Source organism: Dunckerocampus dactyliophorus, chromosome 18 (assembly GCF_027744805.1).
Source record: "Dunckerocampus dactyliophorus isolate RoL2022-P2 chromosome 18, RoL_Ddac_1.1, whole genome shotgun sequence".
Lineage (NCBI taxonomy): Eukaryota > Metazoa > Chordata > Actinopteri > Syngnathiformes > Syngnathidae > Dunckerocampus > Dunckerocampus dactyliophorus.
Genome location: NC_072836.1, coordinates 3,540,770 through 3,568,069, shown reverse-complemented (window position 1 = coordinate 3,568,069; position 27,300 = coordinate 3,540,770). Strand labels below are relative to the sequence as shown.

The 27,300-nt window shown below is 43.9% G+C and overlaps 1 protein-coding gene and 1 non-coding gene across 4 annotated transcripts; one reads left to right on the top strand and one right to left on the bottom strand.

Moving 5' to 3' along the window:
* The first annotated feature begins 694 nt into the window (after positions 1 to 694).
* Positions 695 to 26,842, top strand: kcnh6a (potassium voltage-gated channel, subfamily H (eag-related), member 6a). Of its 3 annotated transcripts, XM_054758881.1 has the most exons (17): positions 3,073 to 3,184; positions 3,272 to 3,294; positions 3,533 to 3,763; positions 5,532 to 5,681; positions 6,713 to 6,816; positions 8,768 to 9,077; positions 9,272 to 9,474; positions 18,060 to 18,485; positions 18,981 to 19,398; positions 19,534 to 19,733; positions 19,810 to 20,062; positions 21,398 to 21,591; positions 23,091 to 23,190; positions 23,270 to 23,557; positions 23,657 to 23,840; positions 24,925 to 25,132; positions 25,220 to 26,842. In XM_054758881.1, the coding sequence occupies exons 3-17, from the start codon at positions 3,562 to 3,564 to the stop codon at positions 25,487 to 25,489; spliced, it is 3,510 nt and encodes a 1,169-aa protein (XP_054614856.1). In that variant the 5' UTR covers positions 3,073 to 3,184; positions 3,272 to 3,294; positions 3,533 to 3,561; the 3' UTR covers positions 25,490 to 26,842. The 3 variants fall into 3 exon arrangements, with proteins under 3 accessions (XP_054614855.1, XP_054614854.1, XP_054614856.1); XM_054758880.1 differs by lacking the exons at positions 3,073 to 3,184; positions 3,272 to 3,294 and adding an exon at positions 695 to 1,196 and having other exon boundaries at positions 23,660 to 23,840; XM_054758879.1 differs by lacking the exons at positions 3,073 to 3,184; positions 3,272 to 3,294 and adding an exon at positions 695 to 1,196.
* trnac-gca (transfer RNA cysteine (anticodon GCA)) lies at positions 23,905 to 23,976 on the bottom strand. The gene has a single exon. It is a non-coding gene; the product is annotated as a tRNA-Cys (tRNA).
* Positions 26,843 to 27,300: the final 458 nt, after the last annotated feature.

The window sequence follows — 27,300 nt, the reverse complement described above, 5'->3', positions numbered from 1 at the left end:
GTGCCAGATTGTACTCCTTGACTTCCTGACCTCCTGTTCCTTGCTCCCGCTCAGTCCGGCTCCATTACCCTTACCCTGCATTCTGGCTCCCTTACCTGCTTGTTCATTCAGCCTTGTATCCAAGATATCTCCTGTCAGGTTTGCCTACAGTGTTTTTTGTTTGTACTTTGGTTTTTGTTCCTGACAGCCTTTTGCTGTCAGTGTTTTTCGTTGGTTAACCGTTAGTGGATTTTCCTTAGTTGTACTTTTACCTTGTGGACTCTTTCTGTTTCGTATTAAAGTATTTTTGTTACTATTTTTGACTCTGACTGTCTGCATTGGGATCCTGATTCCTGTCGTGGCTCCCACCACGCCTGACAAATATATTAGTATTATATATAATATATAGCATGAATTTTATATATATATACAGTATATGTATGTAATATACTGTATATGTTTTTTTATGTTTTCAATTTAAAATGACGTCCCCATGCTGTCCATTTTGTAGTTTCATGGACGTGGACCTCCTTCAAACACATTATGGGCTCAGATTGTTGCCAACAAGCGATTACAAACTCATTGCAGTGATTAATTGTGTGAATGAATGGCTCTTATGTTGAAAGGCAAGTGAATAGCTACTTCCGGCGTGGTGTTTTCTATCTAACTTGACACGGTCGCTCCAGTCCAGCCGGAGCGGTGGTAAAGTGGTGGGGGGAGTAGACGTGAGCACATTGTGGCTGTGTGGAGCTTCTTCCGAGCACTTTTTTTACGCAGCTTAATGCAGAATGTTGCCGTTTTCGAGCTAAACTCTCGAAAGTGTCGTTTTCTGACACTTTGGCAGCGTTTCTGTTTTTGAAATTGCACCTGAAATGGCGCGAACTGCACCCAAGTGTATTTTGTAATGCTAGTGTTATTTCTGAGCGTGTGACAGCCAGCATCCTCTGTCGCCCTGGCAACCAGCCTTCATCTCCATCATCCTCCCGGCAGGCGGGCGGGCGGACGGGCAGCGTTCCTCATCAGCTGCTTTGGATGGGAAGCCCTCTCATCGCCTCTCATCGCTCTCCTCTTAAGACTTCTCATCTTCTTCTCCTCATTGCTATTTTTCCTTCACTGGAGAGGTTGATGCGCTGTCGTCAAGATGCCTGTGAGACGCGGTCACGTCGCCCTCCAAAACACTTACCTGGACACCATCATCAGGAAATTTGACGAGCAAAGTAAGTGCACCGACACTCGTGTCTTCATTTGACAACATTTTAGTTGAAGTTTAATGAGGCAAAAAGTGCTGACGTGACTTACATGCACTTTTAGTCATGGCATTGGTGCTTTTTTTGTTTTTCCTGTGAAGAAAAAGTCAAATCATTTGGAGCCACTAAGTGCCAGGACTGACAAAAGTAATAGCACACCTGACGAGAACAAGACACGCATTTCGTTCTTGAGTGCATGTTAATCAGTCGAGAAATGGTGTTGCTATTATATTGCGTTTCAATGCCGATCGATGGAGTTGCTGAGAAATCGTCAAACTATGCCCCCTGGTGGCTAAGAGTAGCATAGTCGCATGGCTGAGGCAACGTCTCGACATTGCTTTTGTTGACCTCACCCTCTGCAGAAAAAGTACAATATTTTTCAACCTCTAAGTGTTAGGACTGAGAAAAGTAATAGCAAGAACAAGAACGAGACACCAATTTTGTCCCTGATTGCATGTCAATTCGTTGAGAATTGGTGCTGCTATGAAGTTGTGTCTGAAAACCGCGAACGTTAATTTCGCTATCGTGCAGCTACGCCCCCTGGCGGCTAAGAGTTGCATGGCTTGACATTGCTTTTCTGTGACCTCACCTTGTGCGGAAAAAGTAAAATATTTTTAAACCTCCAAGTGTTAGGGCTGAGAAGAGTAATAGCACACTTGACGGGAACAAGACGCTCATTTTGTCCTAGATTGCATGCGAATCCGTCGAGACATGGTGCTGCTATTTAGCTGCATCTGAAAGCTGCCAATATTAAATTAGTCATCGTGCAACTATGCCCCCCGGTGGCTAAGAGTAGCATAGTCGCATGCATGAGGCGACGTCCTGACGTTGCTTTTCAAATATTTTTCAACCTGTAAGTGTTAGGTGTGAGAAAAGTAATAGCACACCTGACAGGAAGGAGACATTTGTCATTTCCTGAGGTTGCACGCAAATCCGTTGAGAAATGGCGCTGTTATTAACTTGCAACTGGAGGCTGAGAGAAGTATAAATGCTGGCGTTGCCCCTGCTCGCTGTGTTGTACATCCTCAGGTGCGTGCATGTGGAGCAGGTGAGCGTACGTGTGCTGCTTAGCAACCGCAAAGCCACGACGATAATGACTTGAATGGAGGAGAGGAGCGACGATGAAAGCAGGCCCGGTCACAGCGAGGGCTTCTGTCTACTAAAGGCATCAAACACGTCTTCCCACATTCACCTGAGATCTTTTGGTCATTAAAGAGCAGAAAAAGGCCAGCTGCTCTTCAGCCTCTCGGGAAGGATTGTGACGCTAACAGCATGAGCACCGTGGAAAGGTGCACTTCATTAGTTCCACTCCATGTGATTACCCACTGAAAAAAAGCCCACACACAACAAAAGACTGCATTGACGAGGAGAAGCGTTCCTAATATTAGCACTTTGTCGAGTACAAAGAAGAAAGTAAGGAACACCTTGTAGCTGTACTAGCTGTACTTCGTGACTGGAAATAACTTTAACATTAGAAGAAAAAAGCACAAAATGAGAACAATTCATTTTTTAACAAAGAAAAAGGTGAAGGTACTGTATTGGTGACACGACAAAAATGAAAAAGCACTGAAGCAAGAAGCCAAATGCTAGTTAGCAACAGCGAGCAAGTGCTAAAGCTAAAGTTGACTCAGTTTTTCCTTTTTTGAGAACGACTGGGTTAAATTGAGAGCCAAACAAAAGTAGCTGCTTCCGGCCAGGTGTGTTTCAGCCACCAAAATACAGTTGAAAAGAACCGCTGTTCCAAAACAAACAGGAAGTCAGCCATTTTCATCCGAAGCGGCCATTTTGGGCAAAAAACAGGGGTCGTGCTTTGACAAGCTAGTCTTCGGGACTTTGGCTAAGTGAGCCCAAATGAAAATCGCAGATGCTAAAGAGTTGGCCGATGACGTGCGGATGATTGCCAACCAATTTCGCCTATGCCAGTGGATGTGGGCGGGGCACGGCGGCAAGCTTTGATGGTCAGCCTCATGATTCATTCGTAGAAAACGTTCATAGCTTGGCTCCACAAGGCGAGACCGTCATCATAATTCGTTTGTCCGTTCTAGACCATGAGGACGACACCTTGAAGGTGCGCGTAGGTCACGTTCTGAGGCGACAGGAAATGACCATTTTAAACAAATGAACATGTTTCCGTCTCACTGGGGAGACTGGTGCTCAGTTCAGCGCTGCTCGCGGCGTTGATCGTTCACACTGAGGCTGTGAATGAGCTGTAAACACAGGAATTGCAAGAAAATACCCGTGACATGGTGACAGGGTGACAGGGTGACATGGTGACACGGTGACATGGTGACATTGCTCGCTTCCAGATCGCAAGTTTGTGATCGCCAACGCCCAGATGAAGAACTGCGGCATCATCTACTGCAACGAGGGCTTCTGCCAGATGTTCGGCTTCACCCGGGCCGAGATCATGCAGCAGCCCTGCACCTGCCAGTTCTTGGTGGGGCCCGGCACCATGAAGAGCGCCCTGACTCAGCTGGCCCAGGCCCTGCTCGGCTCTGAGGAGCGCAAGGTGGAGATCCTCTACTACGCCAAGGAAGGTACACAACACATTTAGAACATTGAGATGTTTGAGTATTTTCCCTGAATTACGCATCGGAACAAAGCAAGCAAACCAAAACATGTATTTCTCAGTGCAAAAAGACTTGCCACAGCATCAAATTAAAATATTTGTTCATATTTTTCTGATTTCTTTTCCACAAAGTAAAAAATAATAATAGTAATGCTTTAAAAAAAACCCTCAATGTAACATACGCTTCCTGATTTGGATCTGTGTGCTGCTTATTGCTACCTTACGTCTGCATATAACGTACATGTGCAGGATATCTTGTATCGCACTGTCATGTTGATTTTTTACAAGTTTATTTCCAGGAACTTCCACTATATATATATATATATATATATATATATGTCTTAAAAAAGAAAAACCCACAAAATACTGTATATTATTGTTATTTTTATAAAAAATTGTTGGTCTTTCTAAAAAATAAATGTAAAAAAACCCCCAAAACTAAACAAGTATTTGACGCTGATGCCGTTGTAATTTGAAGCAATTGCTTTTAAGTCTTTCAGTTGGCTTTTTTACTTTGTTTTATATTTTGTTTGTGATGCAGATGTATGTTATCTATCACTGTCCCTGTTTTGTTTTCTTTTTTGTATTTATTTTCAGGGAAAAAAAAGTTTAAAAATAGTATAAAAAGGGAGAAAAACACCAAATGTATTATTATGATTGTTATTATTAGTGTTGTTGTTGTTATGAAATATTATTATTATAATATTAAACCCTTCTTTACTTCCTAGAAAAGAAATTAAAAAGCAAATAAACGTTTTAGTTTGGTGATAATTTCATTTTAAGCAATGCCTTTTTTAAAGTCTTAAACTCAGTTCAGTTTTTTAGCCGTTTTTTTTTTCCGTTTTCGTCCCAAACAAAAAAAAAAAAACCTGTCCCTTCTGCTGCATGTTCTTATTTTCTGGCGGACCAGGTGCGTATGAGGCGTGTTAAGAAGCGGCGTTATGATGCGTGCCGCCATCTACTGTCCGGGGTTGGAACGACGGGCTACATTCACAGACAGCCCCGTTATGATGTGTTTGGGTGGCGCCAAATCTGTTTGTGGCGGTCCCCATTTATTTGTGGCATTAAAAAAAATGAATGTGCAGGAAACACAGCCTGGATGGATGGATGGATGGATGAATGGATGGATGGATGGATGAATTCCAGACTCCATGTTGTTGTTGTTGTTGTTATTTTTCTGTAAGTTGAATGAAGCTCACATTGTGTTGTTGGCGGTGAGAGCAGGTGGGCGGATTGTTCGCCTCGGCAACTCTTCAAAAAAAAAAAAAAACCCTCCCAAAAACCCACCAACCTCTCCACACATGCGGAAAGCTCCGTGAAAGCAGCCAACAAAACATCATTTGATCCCAAGAGAGCGTTTATTTCGTGGTCGTGATGACCTCATCTTCACACTGTGTTTTGTCACGGAACGCGTGCTGTCGTCATGGCGACCAGCGTGTCAGCTCTTCACAACCAAATGTCATAGCGTCCTGGACCGTCTATTTTTAGACAACCTGATAAGAGTTCTCATTTCTTGTTTTTACACATAGACATCGTTTTCTTACCGGTGCTGGTGCATTTGCCCCCCGACCTTGTTATTACCTCCCCCAGGCATGCCCTCCTCACAGTCTTCTCGTTCCAGTGATTATACTACAGACACTCTAAGGTGGAGGTCTACCTTCATACTTGTGGCCTTGGTGGAGGTCTGCGCTCATCCGACACTGTGCGTGTGTGTGTTCACTGTGCTGCCTTCTCAGGCACGTGCAGACCCTGCATGGTGGACATCGTCCCCGTCAAGAACGAGGAAGGCGAGGTCATCATGTTCATCCTGGACTTCCAGGAGCTCGTGGACCCCTCGCTCAAGAAGTCGGGCCTGCGGCAACGAGTGAGCCAAGGATGGGTCTACTGTGAGTACTCAGAGATGCTTGTACTTGTTCTTTGTTTGCCTTGATATCAAAACTTGGCTTCGGAAGGCTGGATCTTTCAAAAATTCAGCCCCCGAAGACGGTTTCACCGGGCAACGTGATGTTCGGTACGCACATCGGGCATGAGCAGACCTACAAAATAGTCTCAAGAAGCCTCGCCCAAAAACGCGCAAGAAGTCGGCCATCTCGCTCCGAAAGCGTTTCATTTTCCCCTCGTATCCTGCCTTCGTTGACTTTTTCTCACGACTTTTGTCTCATTTTTGTTGCTACCCCCACCTCATCGGCCATGTCAACATTTGCATTTGAAAGTAAGGGAAATTTTGGTATTTCCACCAAAATTTCCATCTGCACCCCCGCTCGACGCAAGAAAGATTGCCAGGGGTTGTTGGTGAAAATATCAGCATTTGCCTTCTTTGCCAGCATTTTCCCTTATTTTCATTGCCGTGTGTCATTTTCTCTCATTGTTTTATCTACTTTTTTGTCATTTCCTTCTTGTTTCTTGTCTTCATTGACTTTTCCTCCCGACTTTTGTGTCGTTTTTGTCGCTTCCTCGCCTCTTGCACATACTTGTACCTGTCAACATCTGCATTTGAAAATAAGGGAACTTTCCCGGGAAAAAGGGAAACATTCGATATTTCCACCAGAATTTCCACCGGCACCCGCGCTTGACACAAGAACAATTTTGCGTCCGACGGGGCGTTGCTGGTGTGGATATCAGAATTTCCTTATTTTCACCGCTGTGTCTTATTTTGCCTCACGTTTGTGTCTGTTTTTGTCCTATTTCTTGTCATTTTCTGCTAGTTCCTTATCTTTCCACTCGCTTCTTGTCACCGCTGACTTTTTCTTCTTACTGTTGTCTTGCTTTTGTTGCTGACGTACGTCCTGCGTCTCATTTTGTGTAGTATTATACTATAGTAATGATATAGTATCTTCCAGTGGACGCTGCAACCATCTTTAAAAAGAATGCATGCTGTCTTGTGTATTGTGTATAAACTTTAAGCGTCTCTCTTTAGGTCAGAATCGCAGGTTGAAGATGCGGCTGCCGGTGCTGCGCTCCGTGAGGCGTCCATCGCTGTCCAAGGATCAGTTTGAGGGGGTCATTGTGGACTACCTGCAGGTGAGGACTTTACATTCGTAGACACGCCAGCTCATGAGAGCCAACATAGCAAAAATGAAAAGAACAACCCAAAGATGATGATGCTGACTATAAATGAGGATGAGTGAAATAAAGAAATAAATGGATAAAATATTTCAAAATTTGAACTCATTAAATATGAACTAACGCAAAAGTTTGTTCCTACCTAACACAGGTAAGTTTCAGGAAAACCTCAGTTCCCGGCTCGAGAAGGGAGAAAACCAGCTTTTGTGCAAAGATACATTTCAAGCACAGCTTTCGCTTTCACACAAATACTTTTTGCTTTTGTGACAGCTCCGATATCTAAACAACGATACCAACATAAACTACACCAAAAAGGGGTTGTTTGACATCAAAATAACAACTTATTTACAAATACAACACAATGAACTATTTACTATTTTTCACATTTGGAACTGAACGGCGGCGCGGTGGCAGAGTGGTTAGCATGTTGGCCACACAGACAGGAGATTGGGAAGAATCTCCGCTTGGGCATCTCAGTGTGGAGTTTGCATGTTTTCCCCGTGCATGCGTGGGTTTTTTCCGGGTACTCCGGTTTCCTCCACATTCCAAAAACATGCATGTTAGGTGAATTGGTGACTCTAAATTGTCCATAGGTATGAATGTGAGCGTGAATGGTTGTTTGTCTATATGTGCCCTGCCATTGGCTGGTGACCAGTCCAGGGTGTACCCACCTCTCTCTAACCCCCCCCCCCCGCGACCCTGATGAGGATAAGCGGCATAGAAAATGGATACACTCCTCCTCCTCCGCGCTCTCTCACTTCCTCCTCCTTTTCCGTCCATGCGATCTCTGCCGAGCTCTTGTCAAATGCACTTCTCCCACCTTGTGGTCGTTTTTATGGCTCATGAAATTGCTCTGAAGTGAAATCAGATCATGTGGCATTGCATCATCGCCGCTTTTTGCCTCTCGCACAAAAAAACTTAAAAAAGACGTATGAATATGATGTTGGGATGGGGCGAGGTACACTTGTATTGATGTTAGCGCTCGTCGGACACGGTTGGACGCCACCGCAAACTACGACCATAATAACAATGTATTGATACAGTCACACCAAAAGCTGTCATTATTACCTCGTGTTTGCTTTGACTTCCTGCTGCCAGCAGCTTCCACATAAAAATCATCTTCGCGAGCGTGACCTTAAACGCCTCGTGCTTGTGGCAGAACAAAACCGGCGTCTGTGTTGCCGTCATTCCAAGGCAGCCGAGAGCTTTTTTTCCCCAACAGTGTGGTCACATGAACTTCCACGTGAAAGTGCCTTTAAACAGGACGGCAAAGAGATGAATTAAAAACAAACGAGCCATTCTCTCGCTGTTTGGAGCGATGTCACTTCCTGACAGGATCCATGAGCTAATAACAATCCGGAAACATCCTCCGTCAAGTCAAACACGTTTACACACGCAGCCTGGAACTGTCCTTTGTCCCACCACCTCACTATCACGCTCAAAAAGAACTATTCCCAACTTTAGCACGTAAAATACATCCTTTGTACTGTGCAGTCATTGGATGAGAGGCGGGGTTAACCCTGACACCTGACCTGTCAGTCAAAGACACCTGAGGGTAGAGTACACAACTTTTTGTGCACCGCAATTGTATCAAATACTTGCTTAAAAAAAGAACCAACAAAAAAACCCTCCAAAGGCTGACAAAATTTGTAATACCTCAAAACTTGCACATAGTAGTACATCAGGCGTGTCCAAAGTGTGGCCAATGGCTCTTTTTTTATTGGCCCTCAGCACATTTTAAAAAAGACAACTAAAACAACAAAGAATGAAAGTGAAATAATTTTACAAGAACAAAGACAAAATATTACAAGAGTAAAAGTCATAATATGAAGAAAAAATAGCATAAAGTTGACAAATTCAAGGGAAAAAAGTGTTAATATGAGAAACAAGCAACACAATCCTCTTTCAGCCCAATAGTGAAGACGTCCCCCTGAAGGAGTTCCGCATCCCGTCCAAGGAGAGCTGCATGCAGTCAGAGACGGAGGCCCTCATAGAACAGGACCTGGACCCCCCGTCCCCGGCCGCCCAGCCCTCCGCCAAGCGGCGCTCCCTGCTGACGGAGCGGCTAGACCCTGGCGTCCCCTTCCCCAGGGGGACCCTGCCCCGCAGTTGTTCACGGGACAGCGTCCGCAGCCTGAGACGCGCCTCCTCGCTGGATGACATCGACGGGATGAAAGCGGAGTGGAGCGCTCGGCCCGGAGAAGCCCGGAATAACAGCAGTGAGTCTCACGTAGGCCTCGATGAGTTGGTCACAACATTAGGTACACCCAGTGGCATCCAAACCAACTGAGTTTTGACGATGAACTTAATACTGTAGTTTATTAATAGTTTATTATTGGAGTTTGTACGGTGTACTGTCTCATGCCGAGACCTGTTGCTGATATTTTGGTGATGGTGGTCGTCTCTGGTGCAGATCTGAAGCCGAGCGCTCTCAACTCCACGTCGGACTCGGACCTGATGAGGCACAGAGCCATCAGGAGCATCCCCCAGGTGACCCTCACCTTCGGCTCCGACCGCATGAGACCGCCCTCGCCCACCGAGATCGAAATCATCGCCCCCAGCAAAGTCAAAGACCGCACCCAGAATGTCACCGAGAAGGTCACCCAGGTCACACAGGTAATGAGTGTTGTTCATGCAATGCCGGGGTGTCCAAAGCGCGGCCTGAGGGCTATTCGCGGCACGCAGTTTGTCTCACTGCCTGTTGTGAGATGCCGCTTCCTGTTTCCAGTCAGCGCGTGCGACAGGCTCGGGTCGTTAAGCAACACCGCCGCTGCCGTCAGCGCCGGGGGTGTCCGCCGGCCGTGCACACCAGCCGGCGTGTCTAGAAGTGGCGGTGCGAGGGCGCTAAATGACATGTGCGGCCTCGGGGCGAGAGCGGCAAAGGAATAATCTCACCTGAGGTGCGACGTGTGTCTTCACGCTGTGCCGTGTAAGACAATGTACATATCATTGTACATCGAATGCAGGGGTGTCCAAACTTTTTCCACCAAGGACCGCACACTGACAAATGAAAGAATGCCGGGGGCACTTTTTTTTTAAATTTTGGAACTCGACCCATAAAGGTATGTGTGGCTAAGAAGTTAAATATATTTCAAGCTTTGTGTTACAGGGTGACAAAATGTAATTGTTGCTCATTTTTCCATTTTGCTGGGTTTTTTTTTTCAATTTACAAACATGTAAATTTTCTCCTTGGAATTTTTTATAATGACATTATATTATTCCCACGGTATAACTTTTATCCAACCTCATTTTCTGAAAACTGTGACTTTATTCTTTGTTTTGTTTGTTTCTCAAAACATTACGACTACAACTCATATTAAAACTTTTTTTCATATATATTATGACTTTATGCTGTGTAAAATTACTGCTCTTTTTAACATTTTCATAATGTTTTCTTGTTTGTTTTTTTGATATGCTGAGGTACACTAAAAAAAACACCACCATTGGCCCCCAAATTACTGTTCTTTTTTCCCATTTTACTGCTGTATTTAGTTTTCTTGTTTTTTATTTTTCCTGTTTTTTGTTTTTTTTAGAAGGTCCAATAAAAAACAGCACAGGCCAACAAACTACTGTTATTTTTTCACATTTTTGCTGCTGTGTAATTTAGTTTTCTTGTCAGAATTTTTTTAGAAGGTCCAAAAAAAAAACACCACGGGCCACCAAATGTTTTATTTAGTTTTATTATTTACTTTTTTTTTGTTTAAAAAAAACCCAGCATGGGCCAACAAATGACTGTTATTTCTTTTCCCATTTTTGCTGCTGTGTTACTTAGTTGTCTTGTTTATTTTTATATTTTTTCAGAAGGTCCAACAAAAAAACACCACGGGCTAAGAAATTACTGCTCTTTTTTTACAATTTTTTAAGCTGTGTGATTTAGTTGTCTTGTTTTTTATTCATCTAATTTTAATTTTGTTTATAAAATGTGCTGCGGGCCAATAAACAAAACACCATGGGCCACAAATGGCCGCACTTTGGACATCCCTGTTTTAATGTCTCACTATGTTTCTACCCATAATCCGTTGTGGTTGGTGCGTATGAGGTGTGTCAAGAAGCAGAGCTACGCTGCCATCTGCTGTACACAGGTGGAACAACAAGCTGCACATACAGTCCCATTATAATGTGTTGCGAGGGCCACATTTGGCGGTCCGAATTGAATCGTGGCGGGCTGGCTCGAATAAATACATAAAAACCTGAGCAAGGAAACCCGAGCAAAGCTCCAGAGTGACGTCACGACACACGTATGACATCACATCACACGACGGTGTGGGGTGGGTTTTTTTTTTAGCCTTATTTGAGCGAGATTCCGTGATGAGAGCGACGCCCATCGAGCGGCGCTCTGTGGCCGGGCTGCTGCCGGTGACCTTGGCCTCTTGAGCTAATGGACGTGGAGGGCAGCGACAGGGAGCCAAACTGACCCTCCTCCGCGTCACTCTGAGCCGCCCGCCCGCCCCCCAGTGTGGTTCAAGTTAGTCCTGCTAAAACAGGCAGGATATTCATTCATATCATAGAAATATTGACGTTCATTCTGCCACCGTCCTACCTGACATGGCTGTGTAAAAGGGGGGCACAGATGAGCGTCAGGCCCCCGCAGGTTGGGATGTTGGTCACTAATTGGTCCCAACTAGGGGTCAATACTCTCTCTCTCTCTCTCTCTCTCTCTCTCTCTCTCTCTCTCTCTCTCTCTCTCTCTCTCTCTCTCTCTCTCTCTCTCTCTCTCTCTCTCTCTCTCTCTCTCTCTCTCTCTCTCTCTCTCTCTCTCTCTCTCTCTCTCTCTCTCTCTCTCTCTCTCTCTCTCTGCACCAAACACGCTTTACATACAGAATATTTCAAAGCAGTGTGGCTTAGTGAAGCGCTCATAAAGGCCTTTACATTTGTTGTTGTTGCATCACGCTATCAAACGAGTGCCCACCGCGTTTAATTGCCTTTCGATTGGCACCTTACAAAAGAGAAATGAAGGTTGCCATTGATTGTCGCTGCTATCGATCGGTCTGCATAATGCCATTGAGTAGGAAAGACTGGCTGCTCCGGTGTGTGTGTGTGTGCGTGTGTGTGTTATGGGCCAGCTAGTTTCAGTGTTTATACGCTGTAGCACCCCCTGGCTTCTGAAAGGGAAATTTGAGGAGTTTATCAAAAAAATCTTAAAAAATTGCACATTTGAAATGACCGAAACGTGGCACATGATCAAATATTCCTTCAAGACTTGGCTTTAAAACTCTCAACACAAACTCAACAGCCGCTGGAGGTGAACGATACCACACATTTTGGTATCAACCCGATGCCAAGTAAACACAGGGCCAGTATCGCCGACACCCAAACTCTTTACTTGGACATTTTTCAAGATCGTTGACCCGTAATCGGAATAAAATACTAAAATAAATATTTTAAAAATATATAAATATTAATAAATAAACATAAGAAAATATTAGTCAAAGAAAAAAAATCTACAAATATAAATATAAATTCATGTATTCATTCATTTTCTCTGCTGCTTGTTCTCACTAGCGTCGCAGGGCTTTGCTGGAGCCAATACCAGCTCATTTGACACTGGTTGCCAGCCAGTCCCAGTATATACTGTATATACATATATAATGTGTATACATTATATATGTATATAATTGCACGAAATGTAATATATTAATACTAATTATTATGTAATTTATATGAACTTAATATATTGTATATTGATACAATATATTAATATTAGTATTCAGTATTATTACAATTGTTCCCTTTTATAACATATAATTGTTTGAGCAAAATAAAGTCATCCATCCATCCATTTTCTATACCGCTTCTTCCTCATTAGGGTCACGGGGGCATGCTGGAGCCTATCCCAGCTGACTTCGGGCGACAGGCAGGGTACACCCTGGACTGGTCGCCAGCCAATCGCAGGGCACATATAGACAAACAACCATTCACACCTATGGACAATTTAGAGTCGCCAATTAACCTCACCTGCATGTTTTTGGAAATGTGGGAGGAAGCCGGAGTACCCGGAGAAAACCCACGCGCACACGGGGAGAACATGCAAACTCCACACAGAAATGCCCAGGGGAGAATCAAACCCACGTCTTCCCGATCTCCAAGCTGTTACTGTGTTGGCCAACGTGCTAACCACTAGACCACCGTGCGGCCCAAAATAAAGTCAATGTAGTGAAAAAAAAAAAAAAGTCATTGAAATCCTTCACAAACAACTTATTCCCTGAGTTTGTACACAATCTGACACTGACGTATAAATATAGTCACTGTATTTCAACAACGCAGCTAAAAACAAACATCAAAGCGAACTGAAAAATATCGATTTCGTCGCGCTAGTATCAATCCGGTACCGATACTACCCAGTAAGGGTCAACACACGCACGTAAACTCAACGATGTTTACTATTGCAGGTGCTGTGTTGCTAACAATGTATGCCTCTCGTGTCACTAAACAGGCTAAGCGACACGTTAGAAACATGTTCGAGTACGACGCGGTGCAGCATTATTGCACTGTGACCGCAATAGCAAACATGCTAAGTTCATGTGTGATGGCTGGCGCAGGTGTGCCTAATGAAGTGACCAGGCAGCCAGCAGTACGGCGTCATATGACGACACAGTAGGAGGCATGATGCAGGAGGCTGGGCCGGGCCACATGCGGCGGGGTGGGGGTGCTGAGGGATGGAGGCGCGGGGGAGGAAAATAAGGGAGGGAGACGGACAGACAGAGGTCGCCGTCTCTCTCTCTCCCCCTCTCAGTCTTCCTGCGTGCTGCTTAGCCTGAAGTGCACTTCGCCATGAGCTTCAAGCAGAAACTACAGCCTGTGAGTCTATTTTATTTATTTATTTATTTAAAAAACCCTCCTCCTCTCTTCACACACACTTCATATTTCCTGCAACACTCCTCTCGCTCCCTCGTCAAGCTGTACAGGTGAGCAACAGGAAGTCAGGTCAGGCTGCTGTCATGTGACCTGATGAGGTCATCTATGTTTTGGGTTGTTTTTTGTTTTTTTTACTGGCAGGAAGAATTGCGGTTTTGTCTTCTTTTGGGGCAGGATTTCATACATTGGCTGTATGCAAGTTGAATCAGACTTTTACCATAGCTTTTAACTTGGGTGACCGCACTTTCATTAACAAACACCAGGACGCGCAAAGTTGACTTAGAGATGCCTTATCATTTACAGTATGGATGGGAAAATGTTACATACAAAAAATTATCCTTATCAGTGGTTCTCAACTGGCGGGTCGGGGCCCAATCATTTGCGATCCACCCAGATTGGGCTGAAGGGGTGGATCTGGGTGGATCGCAAATGACGTTAAAATATGGAATATAAAAACAATGTTTGATGTTTGTTTTTTGTTTTTTTAAGTAAAATTGAGCAATATTTTAGTCATCTTCCTGTGTGCTATATATTCTTTGCACAGTTTTAAGTCAAATGTTTGATTTTGTGCAATTTTGATATTTAATTTTAATTCATGCATTATTTGTATGCATGCAGTTATGTTCTTTCTCATTTTTTTGACAAAATGCCTCTAAAATGCACTTTGGACATGTAATTATGTGTATTAATGTTGATTAATATACATAATACACAATAAAAGCCTAAATTAGCCTAAAGCCTAAATAAAAAAAAAATAAAAATGACTTAAATGAAAGTGTAAAAAATAATTAAAAATCAATGAAAAAAACTAAAATTACTTCAGTGAAAGTGTAGAAAAATTATAAAAAATCAAAAAAATAAAAATGACTTAAATAAAAGTGTAAAAAAATTATTAAAAATAAATAAGAATAAAATGACCTTAATAAAAGTGTGAAAAAATTTAAAATCAATAAAAATAAAAATGACTTAAATGGAAGCGTAAAAAAAAATACAAAATCAATAAAACATAAAAATGACTTAAATAAAAATTTAAAAACTAATTAAAAATCAATTTAAAAATGGCTGAGCTAAAAGTGTAAAAAAACGATAATAATAAAAATCAATAAAAATAAAAAAGTCTTAAATGAAAGTGGGTCGCAACTAAATGACCACTGGAAGATGTGGATCCCAGATTGGGACCAGTTGAGAAGCCTGATCTATAAAACCAAAGGCATTCATTCGGATTCATCTTCTCAGAGGTTACTTGACATGTTTTATTATGCCTAAAATAACGTCTGTGATAACTTTCAATGGTGCAAAAATACCCTTTAAAAGATAACAGAAAACAGAAATAATGTCTCTTCTGTGTTAATAGCTCTCTTTTCAAGTCTTACTGGGTGAATAAATAACTGGAATAAACGAATATAGAATTTTCATCACTTTCTTTAAAAAAAAGGGATGCAACAGGATGTAAAAACAGGACATGTACTGGGAAACCAGGATGTTTGGTCACCCTATTTGAATACATGGCTGCTCTGTTTTTGTTTTTTTTTATCATCCAGTGTTTGATTTTCTCCGTATTTTAATTAATTGTGGATTCATTGCGTCCTGCCTGCCCTGTTTTTGCTTTTTCAACCCTCCTTCACACCTAAATTTGCAAGACAGTGACAAAATAAAGCAGAATGGCGTCCAAGTCAGCTAAAAGCGAGCGTCGCTGTTTTGGCGGTTACCTCAGTGCTAATTCAGCAAGCGTGGCCGTCGTTTCAGGGTAACAAAAGCGCGCTGAGCCTGAACTTGCGCCGTGTTAATTACAAAGAGCTGACAGGTTGCGTGCGACCCGGTGCTGTGATCCCGGTTCTGGTCGCAGTTACGAAACAGAGCCACGTCGATAACTTGGCAATTGTTTGTGTTTACACTCTCATTAGCGCCTTGTCGTTGTTTCCACATGTGCTCGCTGGCTAGGCCAGAGGTCAGCAGGTTATTGTGCGCTTCTGGTTCTGGCCCGTGAGCCCCCCATGTGGTAGATTTATGAAGCAAACCCTGAAGCCGACATGCTTCTGTCAGCAAAGGTCGTTATTGGTGATCCTAGCTGGACTTTTTGATTCCTTACCAAATATGGTCAAGCGGCCATTTTTAAATGAGCGCGCTGTGTGACTTTTGAAGGTGGCTATTTTCAGCCATGAGCTTTGCAGAGTGGAAAGGGAACATGAACGCACTGGGGCTTCCTGTGAGAGGGTTCCGTCACACACGTTGAGTTTCATGCAAAGTCCAATGCAAATGACGTGGACTTTGCGAAGGACGGCGTCGTGCTCATGCAGTCTGCAGGTCCAAGTCTGTGCATGAATCAGCCCTGGTCCAGATCATTATTCCAGCACTTTGAGGGACAATCACATCAAGTTGGTGCCCAGTCGATGCGGGCTCTTACCGCTGTCAGCCGGGGGTCACGTGGTCGGGGCAAAATGGGATCACATGGTCGGGAGGGAAGCAGGTGAATGTGGAGCCTTTGTGAAAAGAAGGCATTTGACTTGCGGATGGTTGAGAGCGTAGCAGTGAAATGATGCAGGAAAGAGTAGAAGAAAACAGACAGGTGGCGCTCAAAAGGCTTTGGGGGAACTTCCTCTACTGCCGCTGTGGTCTGCCGAGGGATGCGAGTCTGGATGTGGAGGCTCTGGTTGTCCTACCGGTCAGTTAGTTTGGAGCGGGATCTAAAAGTGTGTTGTGTTGCTTTCACTTTTAACCTGATTGTGAGCTGATGCAGTGCCATTGTTTTATTACCAAAACGGGTTATTATAGATTTACTTTTTCTCTAAATGTATTAGTTTCATATCGGTTTGTTGTCTATTGTTGAATAGCCATGTTGGATTCTTCAGTACTACTGAAAACTAGATTACACTGAGCTCATTAGTGCCCATTCATCGGCAGGGGGATTGAAAAGTAATTCCCTATTTTAAAGCATGCATACGAGTAGAACCGCTGCTCCTCCGCATTGACAGGAGCCAGATGAGGTGGCTTGGGCATCTGGACGCCTCCTGCGGAGGTGTTCAGGGCACGTCCGACCGGTAAGAGGCCTCAGGAAGACCCAGGTCACGTTGGAGAGACTATATCTCTCAACAGGCCCGGGAACACCTCGGGATCCGCCTGAGGAGCTGGACCAAGTGGCCTGGGAGAAGGAAGTCTGGGTTTACCTGCTTGGGCTGCTGCCCCCGCGACTCGACCTCAGTAAACGGTAGAAGATGGATGGATGGAAAATATGTATCATTTATTTATGAGCTCTATTTTTAAGAACTCAATATCGGCACCAGAATTTCTTACCAGCTTCCCGAACTCCGAGTCTACTGTTACTGTTTAAGCAAATATATAATGTATATTTATTTTTTTAAATTACAGAATTTATATTTTATTTTATAGTTCTACTTTTAGAATAGAAAAAATGTAATAAATTATAAGTATTTTTGAAATATGGAGTTACTTTTCTTTACTTTTGTACCTTGCTTATTTTAAAATGTATAATTTATTTATTTAAAATAGGGAGGTTCTTGACTTAGGTGATGTATTTATTTGTTGTTATTTGTTGTAATTTATTTATTGTAATTCACTTATTTATCTAATATAAAATAATGAATTAAAAAACGTATAAATGTTGCTTGTCTTGTTTTAAAATACTTATAAATTATTTATTGTAATTCTTTCTGATATAAAAGTAGAAATAAATAAAATAAGTATGTTTAAATAAGGGAGTTTCTCGTTTTAAACTGTTTATAAATGATATATTTATTGTAATTTAGTTCTAATATAAAATAATGAATAAACAAAAGTGTAAATATCCTAAAAATGGGAGTTACTTTTCTTGTTTTAAAATACTTACAATTTATGTATTTTGACTTTTGTGATATAAAATAATGAATAAAGACAAGTATACATGTTTTAAAACAGGGAGTTTCTGTCCTTGTTTTAAAATACTTATTTTGTTCTAATGTAAAAGTATAAATACGTAAAACAATAAGTATTTTAAAATAGGGAGTTATATTTCTTATTTTTCAAATACTTCCAAACTATTTCTTTATTTATTGTAAAAACAAACAAACAAACATTCAAAGTTGCTTTTTTCTGTGCTTGGCTGGCAACCATTCCAAGGTGTACCCCGCCTCTCACCTGAAGTCAGCTGGGGTAGGCTCCAGCTCAGCCGTGACCCTGATGAGGACAAGCGCTATAGAAATCGGATGGCTGGAAGATGGATATCTTAATAAACACGTTAATAAAAGCTCTCTTTTCATAGGCAGACTTTTTTAGCTTTTGGATTGTGCAGGTGTACCTAATATTGTGGCCAGTGAGCCTATTGTGTAACAACAAACCCTGTGGTTCCTCAGGTGTTGTCCCTGGGCGCCGACGTGCTTCCCGAGTACAAGCTCCAGGCCCCGCGTATCCACAGGTGGACCATCCTCCACTACAGCCCCTTCAAGGCGGTGTGGGACTGGCTCATCCTGCTGCTGGTCATCTACACGGCCATCTTCACACCCTACTCCGCCGCCTTCCTCCTTAACGAGGTGGAGGAGGACCGCAGGAGGACGTGCGGCTACACCTGCAACCCCCTCAACGTGGTGGACCTGGTGGTGGACGTCATGTTCATTGTGGACATCCTCATCAACTTCAGGACCACCTACGTCAACCACAACGACGAGGTGGTCAGCCACCCCGGTCGCATCGCCCAGCACTACTTCAAGGGATGGTTCCTCATCGACATCGTGGCCGCCATCCCCTTCGACCTTCTCATCTTCCGCTCCGGCACCGAGGAGGTCTGTTCCAGTGTCAAACTGCGACCATCACAAAACCTGAACTCGTGTTTTTGGTAACATTCTTCGCTTTAATGATGAAAATGTGAAATTTCAGACGCATCTCTTTTTTCAAGTGTAAAAAGAAGTTAAGCATTGTTAACACAGTAGATGCGCGCCTATTCACGGATTTCTCTTCTCTCCATTAAATTGTAGTGCCGTAGCTATGAATCCAGCAGAGGGCGCTGTCTCACAAGTCAATTGACTCAACATTTTCCTGCAGAAAAATGCTTTGACAAGACATGATGTGGTTTTCCAGGGGCGTCGAACATCAGGGGTTCCATGATAAAATTCAGTTTGTAAAAAAATAACAACAAGGCCTTCTGCTGGATGTGGTCGTGTACTGACGTCCCTGCCCTTTTAGCTTTGTAACTTGCAAAAAACTTGATTGCTGCAAAAAAAAAAAACGTGTACCAAATGACTCAGCGTATGGTGCTAACAGGACGGCGTCTCTTCCAGCCGCAGACCACCACTCTGATCGGCCTGCTGAAGACGGCCAGGCTGCTGCGGTTGATGCGGGTGGCCCGCAAGCTGGACCGCTACTCCGAGTACGGCACGGCCGTGCTCTTCCTCCTCATGTGCACCTTCGCCCTCATCGCACACTGGCTGGCGTGCATCTGGTACGCCATCGGCAACGTGGAGCGCACCGGCTCGGCCCGCATCGGCGCCATGAAGATCGGCTGGCTGGACAACCTGGCCGAGCAGATCGGCAAACAGTACAACGACAGCGACGTGGCCTCGGGGCCGTCCATCAAGGACAAGTACGTCACGGCGCTCTACTTCACCTTCAGCAGCCTCACCAGCGTCGGCTTCGGCAACGTGTCGCCCAACACCAACCCCGAGAAGATCTTCTCCATCTGCGTCATGCTCATCGGCTGTGAGTCAATGTTTCATTCTCACCTGGTGAAAGGTGCAAAGACCAGATGTTGTGTATTTTTATCTCGGTGAGAATTGCTGTTGCTGCACATCATCTGCTAGAATCCATCCATCAACACCTCTCTGCCCCGTGCAGCTCTCATGTACGCCAGCATCTTCGGGAACGTGTCGGCCATCATCCAGAGACTCTACTCGGGTACGGCCCGCTACCACACCCAGATGCTGCGGGTCAAAGAGTTCATCCGCTTCCACCAGATCCCAGGAGGCCTGAGGCAGAGGCTGGAGGAGTACTTCCAACACGCCTGGTCCTACACCAACGGCATCGACATGAACGCTGTGAGCGGGGACGTCCGACAGGGGGACACGTATTAAAGACGGACAATCACTCACGCGCTCCTGTGTCTCCATTCAGGTCTTGAAAGGTTTCCCCGAGTGCCTGCAGGCCGACATCTGCCTCCACCTGAACCGCAGCCTGCTGCAGCAATGCAAAGCTTTCCGGGGCGCCAACAAAGGGTGCCTGCGCGCTTTGGCCATACGCTTCAAGACCACCCACGCTCCGCCCGGCGACACCCTGGTCCACAGCGGGGACATTCTCACCGCCCTCTACTTCATCTCCAGGGGCTCCATTGAAATATTGCGTGAGGACGTGGTGATCGCCATACTGGGTGAGTGGCCTGTGTTGGACTTCCTGCTCCCTTTGTTTGGGAATTCAGAGGCGCCGTTAGAACACCGTTACCGTTACCTCCAGTGAAATGTGGTGCGTTTTTAACTTTAACTTTATTCGGACAGTTTTTACATGGACAAATTGTAAAACATCTCTGTGTCCTCTCCACACCCACACGCAACGCTGCCTCCTTCTCCACCAATCACGTGTGAGGTGCATTCCATTGGAACGCCGACACAAGCGGGTGGTTCTCTGATGCACTGCTATGGTCAACTCTTGACAGCGCTTGCCAGATATTTCAAAGCATTTCAAAAAAAGTAATAAATAAGTAATAAAAACAATAATTAATAATAAATACACATAATATCAGAAATATTATAAAAGGTAAAAACTAAGATTTAAAATTCAGTAAAGTATATTTTTTACATGTTTGCCCTTTAAAAACAAACGATTATTTTTATTTTAATTATTTATTACTATTTTTATATATTATTTTTCTTATTATTATTATTATTTATTGCTATAGTTATTTTCAATACCATCAAAGTGAGGATGAAAATCCCCCAAAATGGCAAAAAGCACCTTGATATATCATGTACACAAAAATAGAAACGCAACACTTTTGTTTTTTCTCCCATTTTTCATGAGTGAACTCAAACTTTTTGTATCAAAAGGACTGTCGCTCTCTGAAATATTGCTCACAAATCTCTCTAAATCTCTTTTAGAAAGCATTCATAATTCATAATCTCATATCAGGACGCTAATTAGACAGCATTATTATTGCACACATGTGCCTTTGGCCGGCCACGATAAAAGGCCACTCCAAAATGAGCAGATAACTGTACTGGGGGGTCCTGGGGGGGACCACCATTTGCCTGAAATAGCGTACCTGCCAATACAATTAAACTGTACATTTTGGAGTGGCCTTTTATTGTGGCCAACCTAAGGCACACCTGTGCATTAATAATGCTGTCTAATCAATCCTTTTGTGTACATAGAAAAAGTTTTACAACTTTGAGTTCAGGTCATGCAAAATGGGAACAAAAATAAAACATGAAAGAGGAAGTCGGACCAGCGAGGAAACCACGACCTCCTTGGTGGACTGGCCAACAGCTGTTTGTGTCTTTCCTGCATTGGCACAAAGACCTTCACATCAAATGGCAAAGTGATGTCTCTGCGCCTGTGTTGCCTCGCCAGAGGTGTTTGGGCACGGCTCCACTTCCATTCCACAGCAGCATTGATCACCAATAGCGCTGCCTTTCTCTGTCAGCTTTCATTCACTGAGCCTGCTCCCACCACTACTCTCATCAGTGGCCTGCTCTTACGTGTTCTCCAGGAAAGAACGACATCTTCGGCGAGTCCCTCAGCCTGTGCGGCAGGCCCGGGAAATCCAGCGCCGACGTACGGGCGTTGACCTACTGCGACCTTCACAAGATCCTGAAGGACGACCTGCTGGAAGTTCTGGAGATGTATCCCGACTTTGCTGACTCCTTCTGGAACAACCTGGAGGTCACCTTTAACCTGACAGATGTGAGTGCCACTAGAGGGCAGCAAATGCCAGGAAAAGACCATTTCAGCCTCCTCCTGGGGGTGGGATCAGGGGGGGGAGAAACGCTAGATGATGTCATCGTCTAATTTGCATAATTTGCCATTCGCATGAACATGTCCTTTTTGGGGACCCTGTGGGAGAAGATAAGTGAGCAAAACACATGCGAAAACAAAACGTGTTTCAAATTTTCATATTTTTTAAAAAAATCACAAAGAAGACGCAGCCACCTGTGAGTGGTTTTAGACAGGGACGGGGTCCACAGCAGAACCACTTGCCCCTTGAGAAGAGCGATACGTGCTTTCACGTAAGAGTTTCCAAAAGTGTCTAAAAAGACCAGAAAAAGTCGCTAGTTCTGTCGCTTTTTTTAAAAAACACTCTCTGGAGGGGTCTGAATACTCGCTAAGTTGGCAACACTGCTCCCTCCTGCTACGTGTTCTTATTCTCTGGCAGACCAGGTGTGTTAAGAGGCACAGCTACGATGCCTTCTACTGTACGGAGTTGGAACGACAAGCGGCATCCACAGACAGTCCCATCATAATGTGTTTATGAGCCAGCGCCAAATCTATTTTTGGTGGTCCAAATGTATTCACAAATATATGAATATACGGAAAACACTGATCATTCTTTTTTGTGGCTAAACTCATAAACACAGTTAAGGTACATTGGATACGGAAGTGGCGTATAAAAAAAAATACACCTTCAAAATAAAAGCAGTCGCATGGAGAAAACTTATTTGAATTGAATTTTCCCAGTTTCTATGAACCTTACGCGGGTCAGTCAGGGACATGCAAAGGGCCGGATGTGGCCGGATGTGGCCGGCGTGTCTAATCTAGGGTGAGCTCCTTAAACCAGCGGTTCTCAAATGGCGGTCCTCGTACCCCTTAGGGGTACTTGGCTGGAAAAAAATATTCCACAGGGGCCACATGACTGAACAAAGGATTGAGAACCACTGCCTTAGGCCACACCCCCCCCCTCAGACCACAAGCACACATCAGCAGATATGCTTCCATCCAATAAGCATTCGACTTTATACATCTTAGAGATGAACCGGGAACAATGCAATCCACTTGTCCACTGTTTCTGTCAAGGTGTGGTCCTGGGATCATTGACTGAAGAGTTCAGATATGGTGAATAGGGGTGCAAGCAAGGCAGGGGTCAGGCAAGGCTCAGGCAGGGGGTTGACAACAATGTGGTGCTGGTTCCATATCCACGTGGGCCTTTTAAGGAGCTGCCAACTAAGGAATGATGAACAGTGGCGATGATTCCACATCAAGACGCATCCTTTACGACCCCACATCAGAGCGCATCCTTCTGGGAGCTGCAATGAGAGAATGAAAGACGAGGAGGGCGGGATCCTGACCGTTGATGTGTTTGAAATGAGCCAGTAATGTTAAGAACGCAAACGAGGCCTCACACCCGATGAAGACATTCTGCTTTGAAGGTTGTTTGTTTTTGAATGACTGACGCTGCTATGTATCAGGCAGATCGAGTAAACCAGACAACCCCGAGCAAGGACTCTGACTGTGACTACAGAACCACGAGGCACCGCCGAGGCTCCCCAAGACGTCGCAACAGACCCGGTGAGTGATGAGCCCAGTTTTATTTTTAAAAAATCTTTCCAGAAAACATCTAATCTCCGTCTCTCAACTCCTGCTGCAGACGGCATGGACCGAGAGGAGCCCTACCCGGACCAGTCGTGTCCGATGGCCAACCATCACCGAGGCCCCCTGGCAGGGTCGCGCTGGGACGAGCGATGCAGCAGCGACAGTTTCTCTTCCGAGTCCAGCGACGAGGAGATAAAGCATGTGAGACCCAGCAAGGCGGAGCTATACCCCTCCTCTGGAGACACCAGAGACTACCCCCCAGCGGTCATCAACCTCCTGCCTCACAGCAGACCCTCAGCCGGCATTGGCAAGCCCGTAGACCTCGGAGGTCCACCGTACTCAGGTGACCAGTCAGGCGCAATCTTTTAACTCTATGATCTGTTATTATGATTAGAATCACAATACTATTGTATAAAAACCCTCCTTTCTGTGGTTCCCACAGCAGCCGTTCCTGTCAGCATGTCAGGCCTGTATGGATACTGGCCGGACCGCAGAGCCAGCCAGTTCTCTGAGACCCAGAGGCGCTCGTCATCAGCCAGAAACAGTTTCCATCCTCCCCCCTGTGCTGAGGATCGGCCCAGTGAGCTGGAGTCCAGATTGGAACTGCTGCAGTCTCAGTTAAATCGGTGAGATTGTTTAAAAGTCATTACTGCAAATAATACTGGGATGCAAAACAAAAACAAAAAAGTGAGGGGGCACCCGGATTTGAACCGGGGACCTCTTGATCTGCAGTCAAATGCTCTACCACTGAGCTATACCCCCACATAACACTTCCAAGCTTTCGGTTTAGAAATTATTCTAAACACATGATCTCTTTTTGGTTTTGAGAGCAAACCAACAAGAAGTAAAAGTAAAAGAAACAACGTGACGTCAACCGTGAGCGTCATTATGAATGTTTGTGTGCGTGCGCGCGACAGAGACATCTAGTGGACATTTGTAAGAACTGTGACATTTGCAGGCTGTCATTTCCTTAGCGATGCTCGCAGAGAAGTTGAACGTACAAGCCAAATAGTCATTCTTGCCTTCTTATTCATGTTTATATTGCAGCTTATGTTCTCTGTTTTCTGCCATTTGTACTACATGTAATGGGAATTATTTATATTTCAAACATTTCAACCTAAATACTGTAATGGCGGCTGAATAACTCAATGTCAGGATGGCTGTAATTTAGTTGGCCATTTATTTGCAGGAAAACACGGAGCACTTACAGTCTTTCAGGCAGACGCTAGCCACAGCATGAACAGTGCCACAATACTTCCTCCTTTTCTTTCTTATTCTACACACTTGTTTCCAAAAGCTTGCGGTAACCAGCATACTGAACATTACTGCCCTCTGTAGCTCACACACTAAACAGCAGCTTGGAACCACGCTACAATACTTCTGACCTGTTAATTTATTGTTTTGTGACCCAGTTTGAGAATCCCTGATATAAAGCACGTGGACGAACAAGGGCTCCCTCTATTGGTTGCTACGAAGTAGTTCTCCGTTTTATTTCAGGCGTAAAATGGAAGTCAACATCATCAACATCAGAGGTGTCTTTCCCACCGAGGGTCCAATACATGAAAACTGATACATTTTGTACATTAAAGATGATAAAAGCAATCCAGTGTAGGTGACATATGCTAATGTAGCTAAACAGCTATGGTGACAAATGAGTGTAATATGTAATAAAGTGTCTCATGAACTTCCGTGATGTGATGTGTGATGAAGGCTGGAGACCAGAATGACAGCAGACATCACCGTCATCCTGCAGCTCCTCCAAAGGCAGATGGCGCCCGTCCCCCCAGCCTACAGCGCCGTGTCGCCCGGCCCTCACCCGCCTCACCCCGCCACCCTATATGGCAGCGGGCCGCAGACCATCCACACCGTTCCTGCAATGCAGCCGGTCCAGATGGACAGCACTGCCTCGCTGCTGCAGGTCTGTTAGGTTTTTAGCATACGTGATCACATGGTTCCTCTTCTACTTCCTAGCATGTCCAGCTTTACTCCTTATAATTCCTCTTAGAGTCCAGACTCTGATGTCAAGCACAAGTCCAAGGACTCGTTGTCCAGCGGGATCCACGTCACGGTGGCCTCTGATGACACCATGTCAATGTCCCCCGAGGCGGAACCTCCACGTCTGCCCTGTGTGGACCTCACACCTCCGCAGCTGGAGCCTCCGCCACTGCTGTGTGGCAGCCAGCGCTTCCCCTCCCTGCCCGAGCACCTGGAGACATCCTCGCAGGTTCAGGAGATCCAGAGGCACGTCTCGGACCCCGTCCTGCCCGGAAGCTAGAACACCACCACCAGGAAGCCTGGACTGTTGGACTTGTTCCACACGCTTCCTCCTCATCTCCCTACCAAGGAGTATCAAAGCCACACTGAAAATGAAAAAATAATAAGTCATAGTTTTATGATACTATGAAATATTATGAGAAGTTGCAAAATATTACAAAGATTACGAGAATAAACTTGAAATATTACAATTTGTTGTTAGAAAAATGACATTTTACAAAAAAAGGTAAAAATACTACAACAATAAACTTATTGTCATAGTCATTTTTGGGAATAAAGGTGCAGAATAAAGTGTTAACTTAATGGATCATAATTAGAGAGAGATCAGGTCGCAATATTATGACACTAAGTTGTCAATGTGCAAGAAAAAAGAACAGTTATGAGAAAGAAATTGCCATTTTTACAAGAGATTTTTAAGTACACAAGTAAAGTAATTTTGCAAGAAAAAGGTTTCTCTGCCAATTGAGATATTGAAAGATAAAGATGTAATTTTATTTATAAACTTTAAAGTAGTCCGATACAAAAGTAAATGTAGGTGAAAAGATGTGTAGTGTCGAAATGTACCCAAATAATGTTGAAATATTGTGAGATAAAAGTTTTACAAAAAACATTTACAGGATATAAGGATCTTGTTAAGATAGACTTTAGTCAAAGTTTCAAAGACTTTCCTTTTTCTTTCCTTACTCTACCATCATTATCCTACTTTTTTCTTTTCAGTGTGGCCTGAATACTGCTACACATTCCCAAACTACCCTCATAGGGACTCCACAGCGCCCCCAGTGGCTTCTCTGCGCCACTGTCCCTATTTTGATAAGCGACTCAACAGCGACCTCTGTGGCGGCTCTGCGCCATTGTCCTTCCTTTCACCATTGTTGCACCAAAAGAGATTACTATTCTAAAGAAGACACTATTTGATGAGCTGAATGCCTTGAAAGGAAAAAAATACACTTTTTTGCACATTTAGATGTCAAAGATAGATAAATGTAGAGAAATGTCACTTGTAGTATAAAAAATAATGAGCGTGAAAAGTATGGATTTGCTGTTTTTGGTGATTTTGGTGTCACACTGGAGAAGTCTTTGGTGGAATCATGACTTTCACCCCACCTCTCTGACGTATTTCTTTTCTTCACGTTTTAAATCGGATTGGGAAGAAGTCACCTTCTACTGGTGGCACTTTGCTCTGTTTTCATAAAGTGATTGTTCACAGATTTTTGACACTAGCGAGTGAAGGCGATGGTCACTGTCTATCAAAAGACGAGAGACGCTGCGTCCTTTGGAATGACTTTTTAAATGCGTTTATAATCCCGTGTAAAGCACAAACCCCTTCTGCTCTTTTTTTTTTTTTTTTTTTAGATTAAAGACGTAGTTAAACCATATTGCAGTGTTTCCCATACATTCATTTATTTGTGCAGTTACACTTGGCAGACAGAAGAAAGTTCATTTGTATTCCTAAACATATTTGTTTAGTTTTTTATGTTTTTGCTCACTTTGTCTCCCACAACGTCCATAAAAATGACCTGCACATGCGCTGTGGCCAATTATGCAAATTAGACGCAACCCATTGCCACAAATAGATTGCAGTCCTGTGGGATGCCTTTATTTTGATGATAACGATAACGTCAGAACTTTTTAAAAATAAAATACAAAGCGATGTACAGTGAAAACGGTTTAACAGTAAAAAAGTAAGTACAATGAATAAAACGTTCTGAATAGGGATGTTCCGAAAGATCGGTATTGGCTGATTTCCGTAAAAAAATCACGTGATCGGCCTATGTGGCTGGCACTATTGCAGCCCACAGCAACCCTTTCGTG